The 20,167-nt window shown below is 44.6% G+C and overlaps 2 protein-coding genes across 2 annotated transcripts in view; one reads left to right on the top strand and one right to left on the bottom strand.

Moving 5' to 3' along the window:
* LOC109879447 (synapse differentiation-inducing gene protein 1-like) overlaps positions 1-18,910 on the bottom strand; it is a 93,296-nt gene extending 74,386 nt beyond the window's left edge. Inside the window, 1 exon segment of the mRNA XM_020471612.2 lies at positions 18,052-18,910. The gene's annotated coding sequence lies outside the window, so the exon portion shown is untranslated.
* LOC116356198 (cilia- and flagella-associated protein 251-like) lies at positions 9,952-10,572 on the top strand. The gene has a single exon (XM_031800516.1). It carries the CDS (start codon positions 9,952-9,954, stop codon positions 10,570-10,572), a length of 621 nt encoding a protein of 206 aa, XP_031656376.1.
* Positions 18,911-20,167: the final 1,257 nt, after the last annotated feature.

Raw genomic sequence — 20,167 nt, 5'->3', positions numbered from 1 at the left:
AGACAGAGCTGTAAGGTTGCTGTCTCCCTGCACACTTTCATTCAGGTTACATACCAGTTAACTAGGCCTAAGACCGCTAGACTTAGCGAGTGCAACAATATTAGCAGGCTAGTTTAATCGGTTTCTTAACTTAGCAGGCTACTTAAACATATTCACGAATTGGGGGTGGGAAAGAACGTCATGGTGCTTTCCACGTGGAGGGGAGGAACATCAATAAAATAGGGGAACTGACAGCTGTCAGCGTAGCTAGCTAACATGCTAACCTTTTCTAGCATTTATGCTAACCTTATCTAGCTTTCATGCTAACCTTATCTAGCTTTCATGCTAACCTTATCTAGCTAACATGCTCACCTTATCTAGCTTTCATGCTCACCTTATCTAGCTTTCATGCTCACCTTATCTAGCTTTCATGCTCACCTTATCTAGCTTTCATGCTCACCTTATCTAGCTTTCATGCTCACCTTATCTAGCTTTCATGCTAACCTTATCTAGCTACCTAATGTTATTTGTTGTTGCTTGGTTTTCCTTAACTACACCATATGACATTGCCATCTATTGTTATATCCAAAGTTTTGGCACCGTCCATAAAATACATGCGTTTTTCTACATCATAATGGTCACAGGGCAACCTTTGGTTCAAAGATCTAAATGAATGAATTAGGCACTAATCTATGTATTTCACATGACTGGGAATACAGATATGCATCTCTTGGTCACAGATCCTCTAAAAAAGTAGGGGCGTGGATCAGAAAACTAGTAACTACCTGGTGTGACCCCCTTTTACCTCATGCAGTTTGACACATCTCCTTCGCATAGAGTTGATCAGGCTGTTGATTGTAACCTGTGGAATGTTATCCCACTCCTCTCCTAATGGTGGTGCAAAGTTGCTGGATAGTGCGGGTTATGGAACACGCTGTCGTACACGTAGATCCAGAGCATCCCAAACATGCTCAATGGGTGACATGTCTGGTAAGTATACAGCTTCAAGGAATTGTGTACAGATCTTTACGACATGGGGCCGTGCATTATCATGCTGAAACATGAGGGGATGGCGGCGGATGAATGGCACGACAATGGACCAATGGACCAATGGCGTAGTTACACGTGGCCTGTGGTTGTGAGGCTGTTTCGACGTACTGCTAAATTCCATAAAATAACGTTGGAGGTGGCTTATGGTAGAGATATAAACATTACTTTCTGTGGCCACAACTCTGGTCAATTGGCAAAGGAGAAATGCTCACTAACAGGTATGTAAACACATACAGTACCAGTCAAAAGTTTGTACACACCTACTCATTGCTTTTGTGGAGCGATAGGTAACGATGCTTCGTGGGAGGCAGTTGTGTCCTGAGGGTCCCTGGTTCGAGCCCAGGTTGGGGTATGAGTATGAGTATGAGAACTAAAAAGATGGAGAAAACACCTGTCTTCAGATTACATCTTCAAACTAAGGGGACCTCAGATTGCAGCCCAAATAAATGCTAAGTAACAGACACATCAATTGTTCAGTAGAGACCGCATGAATCAGGCCTACATGGTTGAATTGCTGCAAATAAACCACTATTAATCTTGGTGACTGGGGGGCAGTATTGTGACTGGGGGGCAGTATTGAGTAGCTTGGATGAATAAGGTGCCCAGAGTAAACTGCCTGCTACTCTGTCCCAGATGCTAATATGCATATTAGTAGTAGTATTGGATAGAAAACACTCTGAAGTTTCTAAAACTGTTTGAATGATGTCTGTGAGTATAACAGAACTCATATGGCAGGCGAAACCTGAGACAAATCCAACCAGGAAGTGCGAAATCTGAGGTGTGCAAAGCTGTCATCAAGGCAAATGGTGGCTACTTTGAAGAATTTCAAATATGAAATATATTTTGATGTGTTCAACACTATTTTGGTTACTACATGATTCCATATGTGTTATTTAATAGTTTTGATGTCTTCACTATTATTCTACAATGTAGAACATAGTATAAAATAAAGAAAACCCTTTGAATGAGTAGGTGTGTCCAAACTTTTGACTGGTTCTGTATTTTTGTTCAGTATAGATAAACCGGTTCCTTGAATTGTATATCACGTGAGCCTGTTCATTACAGGATAGACACTTGTGGTTTCTAGCTGCACCAATCAAAGCAGTGAAGCACGACTTAGTAGAGGTTAAAAGCGTTAATCTTTGGGTGACGGTGGGAGGAAGGTAGCAAAATGTAATCAATATCACGCAAATATAACATTTATGTTACACGTTTTTTTTATACAGAGTAGCTCAAAAATAAGTTAACATTTACAAAAGACCCACTGAATTGTTAATTTTCTGGTAAATAATGTGAGGTGCAGAAACATACACGTGGTATATCAATTTGTATTTTAATTTGCTCCATGGCTCAACTACAGCCAAAAGCTGTTAGGTTCAGCTCAGTCATGGCTTGTGAAGAGGGAATAACTTTGCAGGTGTTTCTGATTAATAAACAATGCCATGCTGGTGGATGGTAACATTCAAATAAACCCCAACCCTGAAAAGTATTAGAATGTCATATCGTATGTATCCCATAACTACCATGTATCCCATAACATAACTACCATGTATCCCATAACTACCACGTTATACATGTATCCCATAACTACCACGTTATACATGTATCCCATAACTACCATGTATCCCATAACTACCATGTATCCCATAACTACCACATATCCCATAACTACCATGTATCCCATAACTACCATGTATCCCATAACTACCATGTATCCCATAACATAACTACCATGTATCCCATAACATAACTACCATGTATCCCATAACTACCACGTTATACATGTATCCCATAACTACCATGTATCCCATAACTACCACGTATCCCATAACTACCACATATCCCATAACTACCATGTATCCCATAACTACCATGTATCCCATAACTACCATGTATCCCATAACTACCATGTTACAAATTAATCCCATAACTACCACGTTATACATGTATCCCATAACTACCATGTATCCCATAACTACCATGTATCCCATAACTACCACATATCCCATAACTACCATGTATCCCATAACTACCATGTATCCCATAACTACCATGTATCCCATAACTACCATGTATCCCATAACTACCATGTATCCCATAACTACCATGTTACAAATTAATCCCATAACTACCACGTTATACATGTATCCCATAACTACCATGTATCCCATAACTACCATGTATCCCATAACTACCACATATCCCATAACTACCATGTATCCCATAACTACCATGTATCCCATAACTACCATGTATCCCATAACTACCATGTATCCCATAACTACCATGTATCCCATAACTACCATGTTACAAATTAATCCCATAACTACCACGTTATACATGTATCCCATAACTACCATGTATCCCATAACTACAATGGGATAAATGTATCCCATAACTACCACGTTAAATATGTATCCCATAACTACCATGTTAAATATGTATCCCATAACTACCACGTTATACATGTATCCAATAACTACCATGTATCCCATAACTACCATGTTATACATGTATCCAATAACTACCATGTATCCCATAACTACCATGTATCCCATAACTACCATGGTATACATGTATCCCATAACTACCACATTAAATATGTATCCCATAACTACCATGTATCCCATAACTACCATGTATCCCATAACTACCATGTATCCCATAACTACCATGGTATACATGTATCCCATACCTACCATGTATCCCATAACTACAATGTATCCCATAACTACCATGTGTCCCATAACTACCATGTGTCCCATAACTACCATGGTATACATGTATCCCATACATACCATGTATCCCATAACTACAATGTATCCCATAACTACCATGTATCCCATAACTACAATGTATCCCATAACTACCATGTATCCCATAACTACCACGTTATACATGTATCCCATAACTACCATGTATCCCATAACTACCATGTTACAAATGAATCCCATAACTAACACGTTATACATGTGTCCCATAACTACCATGTATCCCATAACTACCATGTATCCATAACTACCATGTATCCCATAACTACCACGTTATACATGTATCCCATAACTACCACGTTATACATGTATCCCATAACTACCACGTTATACATGTATCCCATAAACTACCATGTATCTGCCATAGACATTCAGTACTAGATGAATAGGTAAAGGAATCTGGGGCAGGTCTGGCCTGCTTGGCTGGCTGTCACCGTGGGATGACCACCTAAAGAGAAGATTGATTATGTATCCAGTGACCTTCTAAACCCTGACGTTTTATCCATGCCTCATTCAGCACAGCCTGGGAAAACTATCAGGGGACCACACAGCTCACTATCCCTCATTGTTACGTCAGTCTTTAGGTTTTCAGTCCGAAGTGGTTCTCTGTTAATCCCCCCTTCCCGTCTCTCTCTCCTACCTCTCTCTCTCTCCTACCTCTCTCTCTCTCCTACCTATCTCGCTCTCTCCTACCTATCTCTCTCTCTCCTACCCATCTCTCTCCTACCTCTCTCTCTCCTACCTCTTTATCTCTCTCCTATCTCTCTCTCTCCCCTAACTCTCTCTCTCTCTCCTACCTCTCTCTCTCTTACCTCTCTCTCCCCTACCTCTCTCTCTCTCCCCTACCGCTCTCTCTCCCCTACCGCTCTCTCTCCCCTACCGCTCTCTCTCCCCTACCGCTCTCTCTCCCCTACCGCTCTCTCTCCCCTACTGCTCTCTCTCCCCTACCACACTCTCTATCTCTCCTACCTACCTCTCTCTCCTTCCTCTCTCCCCTACCTCTCTCTCTCCTACCTCTCTCCCTCTCTCTTACCTCTCTCTCCCCCTACCTCTCTCTCTCTCCTACCTCTCTCTCTCTCTCCTACCTCTCTCTCTCTCTCCTTCCTCTCTCTCTCTCTCTCTCTCTCTCCTTCCTCTCCCCTACCTCTCTCTCTCTCCCCTACCTCTCTCTCTCTCTCCTACCTACCTCTCTCTCTCCTACCTACCTCTCTCTCTCCTACCTACCTCTCTCTCTCCTACCTCTCTGTCTCTCTCTCCTACCTCTCTCTCTCTGTCTCCTACCTCTCTCTCTCCTTCCTCTCTCCCCTACCTCTCTCTCTCTCTCCAACTATCTCTCCTACCTCTCTCTCTCTCCTACCTCTCTCTATCCCCTTAAATCTCTCTCTCTCTCCTACCTCTCTCTCTCTCCTTCCTCTCTCTCCTACCTCTCTCTCTCTCTCTCCTACCTCTCTCTCTCTCCTACCTCTCTCTCTCTCCTACCTCTCTCTCTCTCCTACCTCTCTCTCTCTCCTCTCCCTCTCTCTCACCTCTCCCTCTCTCTCACCTCTCCCTCTCTCTCACCTCTCCCTCTCTCTCCCACCTCTCCCTCTCTCTCCACCTCTCCCTCTCTCTCCCACCTCTCCCTCTCTCTCCCACCTCTCACTCTCTCTCCCACCTCTCCCTCTCTCTCCCACCTCTCCCTCTCTCTCACACCTCTCCCTCTCTCTCACACCTCTCTCTCCCACCTCTCCCTCTCTCTCACACCTCTCCCTCTCTCTCACACCTCTCTCTCCCTCTCCCACCTCTCTCTCCCTCTCCCACCTCTCTCTCCCTCTCCCACCTCTCTCTCCTACCTCTCTCTATCCCCTTAAATCTCTCTCTCTCCTACCTCTCTCTCTCTCCTTCCTCTCTCTCCTACCTCTCTCTCTCTCTCTCCTACCTCTCTCTCTCTCTCTCTCCTACCTCTCTCTCTCTCTCTCCTACCTCTCTCTCTCTCTCTCTCTCTCTCCTACCTCTCTCTCTCTCCTACCTCTCTCCTCTCCTACCTCTCTCTCTCTCCTACCTCTCTCTCTCTCCTCTCCCTCTCTCTCTCTCTCTCCCTCTCTCTCCCACCTCTCCCTCTCTCTCCCACCTCTCCCTCTCTCTCCCACCTCTCCCTCTCTCTCACACCTCTCCCTCTCTCTCACACCTCTCCCTCTCTCTCACACCTCTCCCTCTCTCACACCTCTCTCTCCCTCTCCCACCTCTCTCTCCCTCCTCTCTCTCCTACCTCCTACTCTCCCCTACCTACCTCCCTCTCTCTCCTACCTCCCACTCTCTCTCTCCTACCTCCCTCTCTCCTACCTCCCTCTCTCTCTCCTATCTCTCTCTCTTACCACTCTCTCCTCCCTCCCTCCCTCTCGCTCTCTCTTATCTCTCTCTCTCATAACTCTCTCTCTCCTACCTCTCTCTGTCCTACCTCTCTCTCCTACCTCTCTCTCTCTCTCTCTCCCACCTCCCCCTCTCTCTCCCACCTCTCTCCCACCTCTCTCTCTCCCTACTTTCTCCCTCTCCCACCTCTCTCTCTCCCTACTTTCTCTCTCTCCCACCTCCCTCTCCCACCTCCCTCTCTCTCCCACCTCCCTCTCTCTCCCACCTCCCTCTCTCTCCCACCTCCCTCTCTCTCCCACCTCCCTCTCTCTCCCACCTCCCTCTCTCTCCCACCTCCCTCCCACCTCCCTCTCTCTCCCACCTCCCTCCCACCTCCCTCTCTCTCCCACCTCCCACTCTCTCCTACCTCCCACTCTCTCCTACCTCCCACCTCCCACTCTCTCCTACCTCGCTCTCTCTCTCTTACCTCGCGCTCTCTCTCTCTCTACTCCTTCCCCTCCCTCCTCTCTCCCGCTCTTTTTCGCTTCTTTCTCATTCTTATTTTCTCTCTCCTTCCACCCACTCACTCTTCATCCTCTTGCCCCCACTGGCTTCCACATAGTCTCCCCCCCCATGAATAAACCAGCAGGCTTGTGGTCCCAGGAAGCACTGGGGCATGGATGAACACAGCACTCACCTCAGGGGTCTATACTGGATTAGCTTTGTGTTGCCATGCTGGCCGTCATAATGACACCGTTGTTTCAACTCATTCCTTCCTGTTTGGCGCTACACTACATGCTGCTCCACACTCACGTCATGGAGGGCAAGAATTGGCCACAGACAATGCACCTCGATACTGGATACAATTGGTTGGGTGAGCTTTGTCTCGCCCTGCTGGTGTTGTTACTCCCCATTCCTCCCTGTCTGACTGACACTACCTTAAAAAAAAAGGCGTTATCTAGAACCTAAAGGAGTTCTTCGGGCTGTCCTCATAGGTGAAACCTTTGAAGAACCCTTTTTTGTTCAAGTTAGAACCCTTTTGCTTCCATGTAGAACCGATCTATATGGAAGCGATCTATATGGAAACAAAAAGGGTTCTAGCTGGAACCAAGAAGGGTTCTCCAATGGGAGGAGTACCAGTTCGACCCAACCAAGAGACAGAAGAAGCTGGTCTGAATTAGGTAAAGCTCTTCCTCCTCATCATCGTGGTTCCCCTTTCAGACAGTGATGACGCTGAATGCTATTCTGCACATATTGAACATCAATGAATGATCATGACTAACTCACTCTTCCATTCCAATCTGTTCCTAAATAGAAAAGCCAACTGGCTGGCACATCACCAAGCTTGTGGTCTTGTCTGGAAGCTGCTGGTAGACTAATCTACGTCCCAATTGGCACCCTATTCCCTATGTAGTGCACCGCACCCATAAGGCTCTGTTCAAAGGAATGCACTATATATAGGGAGCAGGGTGCCATTTGAGGCCAAACGTTAATTTTCACACAGTGTCTGAAAACCTATTCATACTCAGTGCAGTTTATATTACTGTAAAACTCATTCATACTCAGTGATATGTATATTACTGTAAAACCCATTCATACTCAGTGATATGTCTATTACTGTAAAACCCATTATATTACTGTAAAACCCATTCATACTCACTGCTGTCTGTTACTGTGAAACCCATTCATACTCAGTGATGTGTATTACATTAAAACCCATTCATACTCAGAGATGTGTATCACTGTAAAACCCATTCTATTACTGTAAAACCCATTTATACTTAGTGATGTGTATTTCTGTAAAACCCATCCATACTCAGTGACATCATCTATTACTGTAAAACCCATTCATACTCAGTGCTGTCTGTTACAAATCTAGCCATCTACATCAGCTTGCGTATGTGTGTGTGTGTGTGTGTCTGTTACAGATCTAGCCATCTACATCAGCTTGCTTGCGTGTGTGTGTGTGTGTGTGTGTGTGCGTGTGTTACAGATCTAGCCATCTACATCATCTTTATCTCCATGCTATTACCTCCCAGCGATGTGTGTAGAATCAGTTTGGGACAGCACAACAGCCTAAAACCCATACGCTTTATCATGGAGCCAGACAGGCAGGACCTGGAAACTGAGGTTTATGGGTTAGGCACACATGAATGGAGTGGAGTTGTGTGAAGGGAGGCTGGCTGATGGATGGATGGATGGAGCTGAGTTGTGTGAAGGGAGACTGGCTGATGGATGGATGGATGGAGCTGAGTTGTGTGAAGGGAAGCTGGCTGATGGATGGATGGAGCTGAGTTGTGTGAAGGGAGGCTGGCTGATGGATGGATGGAGCTGAGTTGTGTGAAGGGAGGCTGGCTGATGGATGGATGGATGAAGCTGAGTTGTGTGAAGGGAGGCTGGCTGATGGATGGATGGATGGATGAAGCTGAGTTGTGTGAAGGGAGGCTGGCTGATGGATGGATGGATGGATGGAGCTGAGTTGTGTGAAGGGAGGCTGATGGATGGATGGATGGAGCTGAGTTGTGTGAAGGGAGGCTGATGGATGGATGGATGGATGAAGCTGAGTTGTGTGAAGGGAGGCTGGCTGATAGAGGACACAGTAGATACACCATGCTGATGGTGATGGGAAAAGTGTGACTGTGTGTGTGTGTGTGTGTGTGTGTGTGTGTGTGTGTGTGTGTGTGTGTGTGTGTGTGTGTGTGTGTGTGTGTGGCAGAGGGAGACAGGCAGTGAGCTATATGTAGCCTACATGCCTGGGTTTTGTTGTTTGGCAGCAGTGGATGACAGGTGACAACACACATGACGAGAGGCTACACCTCCACCTGTAACCATCATAAAGGTGTTACCTCCACAAGCCTACAGCAGTGGGACCACTGTAACCAGCAGGCTTGGTACATAGGGGACAGTGGAGTAACTTGAGGGCCCTGTTTCAAGGAAACCATACACAACAACTAATCCTTAGGTAGAAGTCATCATTTCAGGGAGTCTATATGAAGGAAGAAATCAACATGGAAAAAATTGTGAAGAAAGTTAAGAGGTTTCATGATATTTGTATCTAAACCAAAGTACAAATATGATTGTTCTGTACATCAGCTGGGGTCTCTATAAGCTTCAATGTCAGGTCCTAAACTGAGCATGAAAGTGCATCCTTGTAGCTGTGTTGGCTAATATAGTCAAAATGTTTACCCTTGGGTAAGTTGAGCCAACGAGCATGGGGTAAGTTGAGCCAACGAGCATGGGGTAAGTTGAGCCAACGAGCATGGGGTAAGTTGAGCCAACGAGCATGGGGTAAGTTGAGCCAACGAGCATGGGGTAAGTTGAGCCAACGAGCATGGGGTAAGTTGAGCCAACGAGCATGGGGTAAGTTGAGCCAACGAGCATGGGGTAAGTTGAGCCAACGAGCATGGGGTAAGTTGAGCCAACGAGCATGGGGTAAGTTGAGCCAACGAGCATGGGGTAAGTTGAGCCAACGAGCATGGGGTAAGTTGAGCCAACGAGCATGGGGTAAGTTGAGCCAACGAGCATGGGGTAAGTTGAGCCAACGAGCATGGGGTAAGTTGAGCCAATGAGCATGGGGTAAGTTGAGCCAATGAGCATGGGGTAAGTTGAGCCAATGAGCATGGGGTAAGTTGAGCCAATGACCATAGGGTAAGTTGAGCCAATGACCATAGGGTAAGTTGAGCCAATGACCATAGGGTAAGTTGAGCCAATGACCATAGGGTATGTTGAGCCAATAGCAGGTTGAGCAAATGCAGGTGTTTTCTTCCCAGCAGTAATGTAAGGCATTATCACTGGGATACGACGTAACAACAGGACCTGGCCTATGTTAGAAGACGAAGAAGAGGAAGAAGAAGAAGATAAGGAAGAAGACGAAGGAGAGGAAGAAGCAGAAGAAGCAGAAGAAGGAGAGGAAGAAGCAGAAGAAGCAGAAGAAGGAGAGGAAGAAGCAGAAGAAGCAGAAGAAGAAGGAGAGGAAGAAGCAGAAGAAGCAGAAGAAGAAGGAGAGGAAGAAGCAGAAGAAGGAGGAGAGGAAGAAGCAGAAGAAGGAGAGGAAGAAGAGGAAGAAGCAGAAGAAGGAGAGGAAGAAGCAGAAGAAGCAGAAGAAGGAGAGGAAGAAGCAGAAGAAGCAGAAGAAGCAGAAGAGGAAGAAGCAGAAGAAGCAGAAGAAGGAGAGGAAGAAGCAGAAGAAGCAGAAGAAGGAGAGGAAGAAGCAGAAGAAGCAGAAGAAGGAGAGGAAGAAGCAGAAGAAGCAGAAGAAGGAGCAGAAGAAGCAGAAGAAGGAGAGGAAGAAGAGGAAGAAGGAGCAGAAGGAGAGGAAGAAGCAGAAGAAGAAGCAGAAGAAGAAGCAGAAGAAGGAGAGGAAGAAGAGGAAGAAGCAGAAGGAGAAGCAGAAGGAGAAGCAGCAGATTTTCTAAACACAATGCTAAAGAATGTAGATGTCTAGATTTGTAACAGACAGCACTGAGTATGAATGGGTTTTACAGTAATAAACATATCACTGAGTATGAATGGGTTTTACAGTAATAGACAGCACTGTGTATGAATGGGTTTTACAGTAATAGACAGCACTGTGTATGAATGGGTTTTACAGTAATAGACAGCACTGTGTATGAATGGGTTTTACAGTAATAGACAGCACTGTGTATGAATGGGTTTTACAGTAATAGACAGCACTGTGTATGAATGGGTTTTACAGTAATAGACAGCACTGTGTATGAATGGGTTTTACAGTAATAGACAGCACTGTGTATGAATGGGTTTTACAGTAATAGACAGCACTGTGTATGAATGGGTTTTACAGTAATAGACAGCACTGAGTATGAATGGGTTTTACAGTAATAGACAGCACTGAGTATGAATGGGTTTTACAGTAATAAACATATCACTGAGTATGAATGGGTTTTACAGTAATAGACAGCACTGAGTATGAATGGGTTTTACAGTAATAGACAGCACTGTGTATGAATGGGTTTTACAGTAATAGACAGCACTGAGTATGAATGGGTTTTACAGTAATAGACAGCACTGAGTATGAATGGGTTTTACAGTAACAGACAGCACTGAGTATGAATGGGTTTTACAGTAATAGACAGCACTGAGTATGAATGGGTTTTACAGTAATAGACAGCACTGTGTATGAATGGGTTTTACAGTAATAGACAGCACTGAGTATGAATGGGTTTTACAGTAATAGACAGCACTGAGTATGAATGGGTTTTACAGTAATAGACAGCACTGAGTATGAATGGGTTTTACAGTAATAGACAGCACTGAGTATGAATGGGTTTTACAGTAATAGACAGCACTGAGTATGAATGGGTTTTACAGTAATAGACAGCACTGAGTATGAATGGGTTTTACAGTAATAGAGTATAATAAGCTCACATAGCTGCAGTGACAGCTGACTTGTTCATTTCTGCACTTACAGCATTCATATACATTTATTTTCATTTTCATTTTGGCTGACCTTTTATTTATTGATATTTTGTCAATAAAGCTCATGAATGTAACATTTTATGTCAAATTGTTTTGTGTTTCACTAGTATCCCTGGGTTGTCCTGAAAATAAAATGGTAAACCACTTCATCTTGGGCCTAAATATAAGAGCTGGACATTCAGATAAATGCAGATGTTTTTTTGCTGGTGTCTCAGGACTGATAAGGTTGAAGACTGCTGTAGTCCTACAGTATGATCCAATCTCTAAACACACTCAGATGTGGATAATGGAATTGGTAACATGTAGATGGATCCTTTTAGGAACTACTATAGTCAAAGGAAACACAGAGTCATAATCCACTAGAATTGAATCCTTTTCTAATGATGTTATCAGGAGCCATCATCACTGATAGCCTTGCTCTCTCATCTTCCTGTACAGCACACACACACACACACACACACACAATGCGTCACACACACACGTGTGAATGATTTAAAGGGGAGGAGTGTGTGTGTGTGTGTGTGTGTGTGTGTGTGTGTGTGTGTGTGTGTGTGTGTTTGTCCATCCCTCTGCATGTGTGTAGCCACAAGGTTGTTCCAGGGCTGTTGCAGAGTGCCCAGTATGTGTGGACATGCTTTGGCCATTGATTACAGTTCCCCTGGTGATAACAGGGAGAAGAGACTCCATTATCCAGATCAACACTACACCCTCTGAAAGACAGGGAGAAGAGACTCCATTATCCAGATCAACACTACACCCTCTGAAAGACAGGGAGAAGAGACTCCATTATCCAGATCAACACTACACCCTCTGAATGACAGGGAGAAGAGACTCCATTATCCAGATCAACACTACACCCTCTGAAAGACAGGGAGAAGAGACTCCATTATCCAGATCAACACTACACCCTCTGAAAGACAGGGAGAAGAGACTCCATTATCCAGATCAACACTACACCCTCTGAAAGACAGGGAGGAGGAACTCCATTGGGGCGGCAGTGTAGCCTAGTGGTTAGAGCGTTGGGCTAGTAACCGGAAGGTTGCAAGTTCAAATCCCAGAGCTGACAAGGTACAAATCTGTCGTTCTGCCCCTGAACAGGCAGTTAACCCACTGTTCCTAGGCCGTCATTGAAAATAAGAATTTGTTCTTAACTGACTTGCCTGGTTAAATAAAGGTAAAATAAAATAAATAAAAATTCTCTCTAGGCTCTAGGGATACGGCCAAAACGACACTTTATTCCCTAAAGATGTAGGATCTGAATTTGAGACAGTTTGCTAAAGGAGGGCAAATAAAGTTCATTTGGAATATAAAATTAAACCCCGTCCCTTTTTCCACATTGTGTTACGTTACAGCCTTATTAGATTAAATATTTGTTTTCCATCAACAATCTAAACACAATATCAAATAATGACAAAACAAAAACAGGTTTTTAGAATTTTTTGCAAATGTTTTACAAATGTTTTACAAATGTTTTGCAAATGTTTTACAAATGTTTTACAAATGTTTTACAAATGTTTTACAAATGTTTTGCAAATGTTTTACAAATAAAAAATAGAATACTTTATTAACATGCAGTACCTCTGCTATGAGACTCAACATTTAGTACAGGTGCATCCTGTTTCCACTGATCATCCTTCAGATGTTTCTACAACTTGTGGTCATTTCAATTGATTGGACATGATTTGGAAAGGCACACACCTGTCTATATAAGGTCCCACAGTTGACAGTGCATGTCAGAGCAAAAATAAAGCCATGAGGTTAAATTAATTGCCCGTAGAGCGCCGAGACAGGATTGTGTCGAGGCACAGACCTAGGAAATAATACCCCAAAAATTCTGCAGCATTGAAGGACCCCAAGAACACGGTGGCCTCCATCAATCTTAAATGGAAGAAGTTTGGAACCACCTAGACTCTTCCTAGAGCTGGCCACCCAGCCAAACTGAGCAATCAGGGGAGAAGGACCTTGGTCCTTTAATCAATGTTAGAATAAGGCTGTAACGTGAGACAAAATGTGGAAAAAGTCAATGGGTCTGAATACTTTCCAAATGCACAGTAATCCTTCGGCAACAGGAGATATGAATTATTATGCAGATTTTTTTTTCTAGAGATTTTTCATTAGGGTAAATCAAGTCTGACATTTTAAAGTGGAAATTACAAACTTTAGAAACCTTTTTTTACCTTGGATACACTACAAGTTTGTATTTCCTGCTGTGCAGCAAAAATTCGCAGCAAAAAAAGAGTGATCAAATTAAGATCCTACATCTTAATGAGTTAAATGAGTTGGATGCGTATGTTCTGAGACATTTCCTCCTCTATACTGTTAGAAAAACTATTTTATAACTAAATCTTTCTGGATGGGAATTATTCGGATATTCAGCTCTGTTTTGGACTGAGAAGACCTCCCTCCTATCTCTGGGACGGATAGTTCTGTTGTTGACTGCTGCTGTTCCTTTTAACACACACGCACGTGTGCACACACACACGCACGCACGAATTGAATATGTCATTGAACTTGATTGCAGCAAGGTGTGGGGTCCACTTGCAAAACAAGATTTCATCAAATGGGACAAACACTCCTTTGAAACCCTGCATGCAGAGTTCTGGAAGATTCTTCTACATGTCCAGAGGAAAACTACAAACAATGCATGCAGGGCAGAATTAAGCCAACATCCACTAATAACAAAATCTCAATGAGCAATTCAATTTTGGAAACTAAAATACAGGGACCCCCTCTCATATCATTACCAAGAAATTCAATACCAAGAACTGAGCAAAGAAGAGTCACTTCATCCAGCTGGTCCTGGCTCTGAGTTCACAAACCTGTTCAACTAACACACTGATGCCTCAGTCCCCTCATCCAGCTGGTCCTGGGGCTGAGTTCACAAACCTGTTCAACTAACACACTGATGCCTCAGTCCCCTCATCCAGCTGGACCTGGGGCTGAGTTCACAAACCTGTTCAACTAACACACTGATGCCTCAGTGCCCTCATCCAGCTGGTCCTGGGGCTGAGTTCACAAACCTGTTCAACTAACACACTGATGCCTCAGTCCCCTCATCCAGCTGGTCCTGGCTCTGAGTTCACAAACCTGTTCAACTAACACACTGATGCCTCAGTGCCCTCATCCAGCTGGTCCTGGGGCTGAGTTCACAAACCTGTTCAACTAACACACTGATGCCTCAGTCCCCTCATCCAGCTGGTCCTGGCTCTGAGTTCACAAACCTGTTCAACTAACACACTGATGCCTCAGTCCCCTCATCCAGCTGGTCCTGGCTCTGAGTTCACAAACCTGTTCAACTAACACACTGATGCCTCAGTCCCCTCATCCAGCTGGACCTGGGGCTGAGTTCACAAACCTGTTCTACTAACACACTGAAGCCTCAGGACCCTCATCCAGCTGGTCCTGGGGCTGAGTTCACAAACCTGTTCAACTAACACACTGATGCCTCAGTGCCCTCATCCAGCTGGTCCTGGGGCTGAGTTCACAAACCTGTTCAACTAACACACTGATGCCTCAGTCCCCTCATCCAGCTGGTCCTGGCTCTGAGTTCACAAACCTGTTCAACTAACACACTGATGCCTCAGTCCCCTCATCCAGCTGGTCCTGGCTCTGAGTTCACAAACCTGTTCAACTAACACACTGATGCCTCAGTCCCCTCATCCAGCTGGACCTGGGGCTGAGTTCACAAACCTGTTCTACTAACACACTGAAGCCTCAGGACCCTCATCCAGCTGGTCCTGGGGCTGAGTTCACAAACCTGTTCTACTAACACACTGATGCCTCAGGACCCTCATCCAGCTGGTCCTGGGGCTGAGTTCACAAACCTGTTCAACTAACACACTGATGCCTCAGTCCCCTCATCCAGCTGGTCCTGGGGCTGAGTTCACAAACCTGTTCTACTAACACACTGATGCCTCAGGACCCTCATCCAGCTGGTCCTGGGGCTGAGTTCACATACCTGTTCTACTAACACACTGATGCCTCAGTCCCCCCATCCAGCTGGTCCTGGGGCTGAGTTCACAGACCTGTTCTAGTAACACACTGAAGCCTCAGGACCCTCATCCAGCTGGTCCTGGGGCTGAGTTCACAAACCTGTTCTACTAACACACTGAAGCCTCAGGACCCTCATCCAGCTGGTCCTGGGGCTGAGTTCACAAACCTGTTCTACTAACACACTGAAGCCTCAGGACCCTCATCCAGCTGGTCCTGGGGCTGAGTTCACTAACCTGTTCTACTAACACACTGAAGCCTCAGGACCCTCATCCAGCTGGTCCCGGGGCTGAGTTCACAAACCTGTTCAACTAACACACTGATGCCTCAGTCCCCTCATCCAGCTGGTCCTGGCTCTGAGTTCACAAACCTGTTCAACTAACACACTGATGCCTCAGTCCCCTCATCCAGCTGGACCTGGGGCTGAGTTCACAAACCTGTTCTACTAACACACTGAAGCCTCAGGACCCTCATCCAGCTGGTCCTGGGGCTGAGTTCACAAACCTGTTCTACTAACACACTGAAGCCTCAGGACCCTCATCCAGCTGGTCCTGGGGCTGAGTTCACAAACCTGTTCTAGTAACACACTGATGCCTCAGGACCCTCATCCAGCTGGTCCTGGGGCTGAGTTCACAAACCTGTTCAACTAACACACTGATGCCTCAGGACCCTCATCCAGCTGGTCCTGGGGCTGAGTTCACAAACCTGTTCTACTAACACACTGATGCCTCAGGACCCTCATCCAGCTGGTCCTGGGGCTGAGTTCACATACCTGTTCTACTAACACACTGATGCCTCAGTCCCCCCATCCAGCTGGTCCTGGGGCTGAGTTCACAGACCTGTTCTAGTAACACACTGAAGCCTCAGGACCCTCATCCAGCGGGTCCTGGGGCTGAGTTCACAAACCTGTTCTACTAACACACTGAAGCCTCAGGACCCTCATCCAGCTGGTCCTGGGGCTGAGTTCACAAACCTGTTCTACTAACACACTGAAGCCTCAGGACCCTCATCCAGCTGGTCCTGGGGCTGAGTTCACTAACCTGTTCTACTAACACACTGAAGCCTCAGGACCCTCATCCAGCTGGTCCCGGGGCTGAGTTCACTAACCTGTTCTACTAACACACTGAAGCCTCAGGACCCTCATCCAGCTGGTCCTGGGGCTGAGTTCACAAACCTGTTCTAGTAACACACTGAAGCCTCAGGACCCTCATCCAGCTGGTCCTGGGGCTGAGTTCACAAACCTGTTCTAGTAACACACTGAAACCTCAGGACCCTCATCCAGCTGGTCCTGGGGCTGAGTTCACAAACCTGTTCTACTAACACACTGAAGCCTCAGGACCCTCATCCAGCTGGTCCTGGGGCTGAGTTCACAAACCTGTTCTAGTAACACACTGAAGCCTCAGTCCCCTCATCCAGCTGGTCCTGGGGCTGAGTTCACAGACCTGTTCTAGTAACACACTGAAGCCTCAGTCCCCTCATCCAGCTGGTCCTGGGGCTGAGTTCACAGACCTGTTCTAGTAACACACTGAAACCTCAGGACTAGAACATCCAATCAATCAGAATAAACCAAATGACAACAGTCAAAATAAAACGACATTCCTTGTATTGAAACACAAAGCTAAAAGCAGTGCTATCTGGCTGTAGATCGGCAGTACACGGTGGCAAACTATTTGACAACGGTTACTGATCAAAACCTTAGAAAAACCTTGACAAAGTACAGGCTCAGTGAGCCCAGCCTTGCCATTGAGAAGTGTAGACACAGGAAAACCTGGCTCCCTGTAGAGGAAAGGCTGTGCAACCACTGCACCACAGCAGAACCTGTGACAGAGCTGCATTTACTGACACAATGTAAAACAATTAGAGAGTGGCATATGTGCACACCCATTTATATTTCAGGTATCCATGTGTCGGTTTATGAAGATGAATGTTGTGTAGACATGAGTTTGTCACTCACCTCTCAAACCACCTGAGACGACTAAACACATTCCAAAAGTAACTGTGTGTTTCCTATAAACCAAGTCATTAAACGGTCCTTATCTAACGCAGGAATACAATACATTACAATGCACTGATGGGGTAGACAATTGCACAACACTTGTCAGCATGTAGACTTGAAAAAGAACGGAGACAAAGCGCGCGGGAGCATCCTGTAAACCAATATCTTTATCAGAGCCGTTCCGCCACCAACACACAGGCACATCGTAACCTATGTGCAATGCGTGTGCTATCCATTGGTTTACCTAAAAAAGCAACAGTAAAATCCGAAAATTGAACATAAACTATAGTCTTAAATATCGATTTGAGTTGATAATGTACATTTAGGCAGTTGATAAATGTTCTCATAAATCAAAAAGCACTCAGTTCACTCCGCGCTAAAACATGATGTACTTACTGCAGGCTGTGACTGTGAACACAAAAATCCCATGCAATGTTGTTGTATGCGTAAAGAACTGACTTGTTCACATGGTAAAATAATATCGAAAATACAATACCTTACCTGCGAATTCCTGACAATCCAAACGTAGTTTGACATGTACAGCCACTTGCTTGTGTTTCTGTAGGCATTATTGTGGGTTGATGTGAGCTCAGTGATAGCCTAGTCCTTCTCTTTGAAAAGGATTCATCTGATGTGATCGCGTCCGTTAAGGAGTCCGTTATTTCACTGCGATCTCTCCAATGAGACACGACGTGGTGGTTGATATGAAATAAGAAGAAATGTGCACCAAACCACTTAGATTAAGTTTTTTAGAACGACACGAGTCTCTACTTCTCTGTTCTGATCGGCAGGGTTGCCTTTACAAACTAAAGCACTTTTTTATGTTCAGAAAGACAATTTCAGAGGATGTTTATTATTTTATTTATATTCATCCCAAAATACTGTATGTATTGTTGTCTTTCTTTTTCCAAATTAGACAGTCCAGTTTGCGACCTCTTCAGTGAAATTCCATCAGACAGGTGTCTCTTCAGATTAATGTGTTTATTGTTTTGCTGTGAAGTGCAATACAAGTTCCACCAAGCCTTATTGCAACAGCATTCTCCCACTGTCTGCACTGTGTGTGTGTGAGTTCGCGCGGCATCCACACATGTTCAGCCAGTACACCCCGGAGAGGTTATTGCGAGTCTGGTATAGCAGGTTACAACTGCAACCTGCCAACACCTTCGTTAAATGAAGAAGATTCTTCTCCCGTAGCGGTTATCGTTAGAACGAGGGAAGGAACCCACAGCACAGGTTTTATGTCTGGAGTCAAACGATGTGACTCGTGTTGCAACCTACAACCATGTAAAGTGCGCGGCAAAAAAACATGTTTGAAAGGTAGCGAGGTTTCCATTCAATTGGAGACAGATTTTCATGCGAATTATTCTACATCCGCATAAAGAAAGAATGCGCATTTTCCCACCAGCGGTGTTTATACCAAACGGATTTGCGTGATGACGTAGGGCACACAAAATGTACTTTTTCGCTTAAATGTGCATGTACTTAATACAAATCTAAAGTTCAACGTCATTTATTGAATTTAACTGATAGTTTTGTCAAAAACTGTTGAGTTATAAAGCGAACGTGCCTATTCTGGTCTTGGCATGTGCGCTCTAGCCAACAGATAAACAGAAACAGCATGGGTAGGCTGTACAGGTAGGCTCGTCTACATGTTGAGATTATAATGGAAAAGAGCGAGACTATTTTTACTTATCAAACGGCAGTCGAGCATAATTTGTCATGTCACCAGAATAAGACACTCAATATTTATTGGAAGGTCCCTGTGAAGTTAATAATAACTTATTTTATATGTAGCCTAATAAACTGCATGGTTTCCCGAGTCGTAGTAGGAGGACCACACGATATATAATCGCATTTGAGTATAAATGCGTTTCCACCACCATTTCTCTCATAATTAATTTTACTGACACGAAAAAAGATCCCACCCTGTACAACAAACAAAGTATCTTCTGTCTGGCATTTATACAATTGTACCAAAACAACCTGTTTCCATCACAGCTGTCCTTTATTCTGTTTAAAGGCAGTATGACTTTACTCCATAAAAAACTGTGGGTGGAAACGTGGTTTAGTGGGATGGACATTCTCAGCGTCGCGCCCTGCTGCTGTACGTGCTCGTGGCGGTTTGGAGAGATAAATGAAACCGGGTTGCAAAGATTATAGAATTGTAAAGATTTGTCAATGGTACCGTAACACATTTTAGATGTCTAAAAAAAATGATTACCATGTCCTCATTTCACCCACACAGTTTCATTAAAACATATGAGAGTAGACATAACCAGTCATAAACAACGGTTGAGGTGGTCATTCCGGAAATAGAACTCTTAGTATTTTAGTGGTTTGGATTTCAAAGAAACAACGCAGAGGTTTGTTCTCTTTTGAAATTCGTTTCAATGTATCCCCAGATATTATGAACTATTCAAATGTTTTGTTTGGTAAAGTCAACATGAAAGGCAGACATAGACCTGGACCCTCAATTACTGTCATATACATCCGAAGGAAGAATTCATATCTATATGTCTGTCTCTCTGAAATAGTTATTTGAAAATCCTCTTAAATACAATTTGGTCGAAAAAAATGTTTTTCTTCCCAAATAACCATTAAAATATTCAAATGAAAG

This window comes from Oncorhynchus kisutch, linkage group LG21, assembly GCF_002021735.2.
Source record: "Oncorhynchus kisutch isolate 150728-3 linkage group LG21, Okis_V2, whole genome shotgun sequence".
NCBI classification, from domain to species: Eukaryota; Metazoa; Chordata; class Actinopteri; order Salmoniformes; family Salmonidae; genus Oncorhynchus; species Oncorhynchus kisutch.
Note: the sequence above shows the minus strand (reverse complement) of the source record. Positions and strands in the feature narration are given on the sequence as shown.

What these genes read in the sequence shown, in the direction of transcription:
- LOC116356198 (XM_031800516.1), top strand. Translation starts at nt 9,952, where the DNA reads ATGTTAGAAGACGAAGAAGAGGAAGAAGAAGAAGATAAGGAAGAAGAC.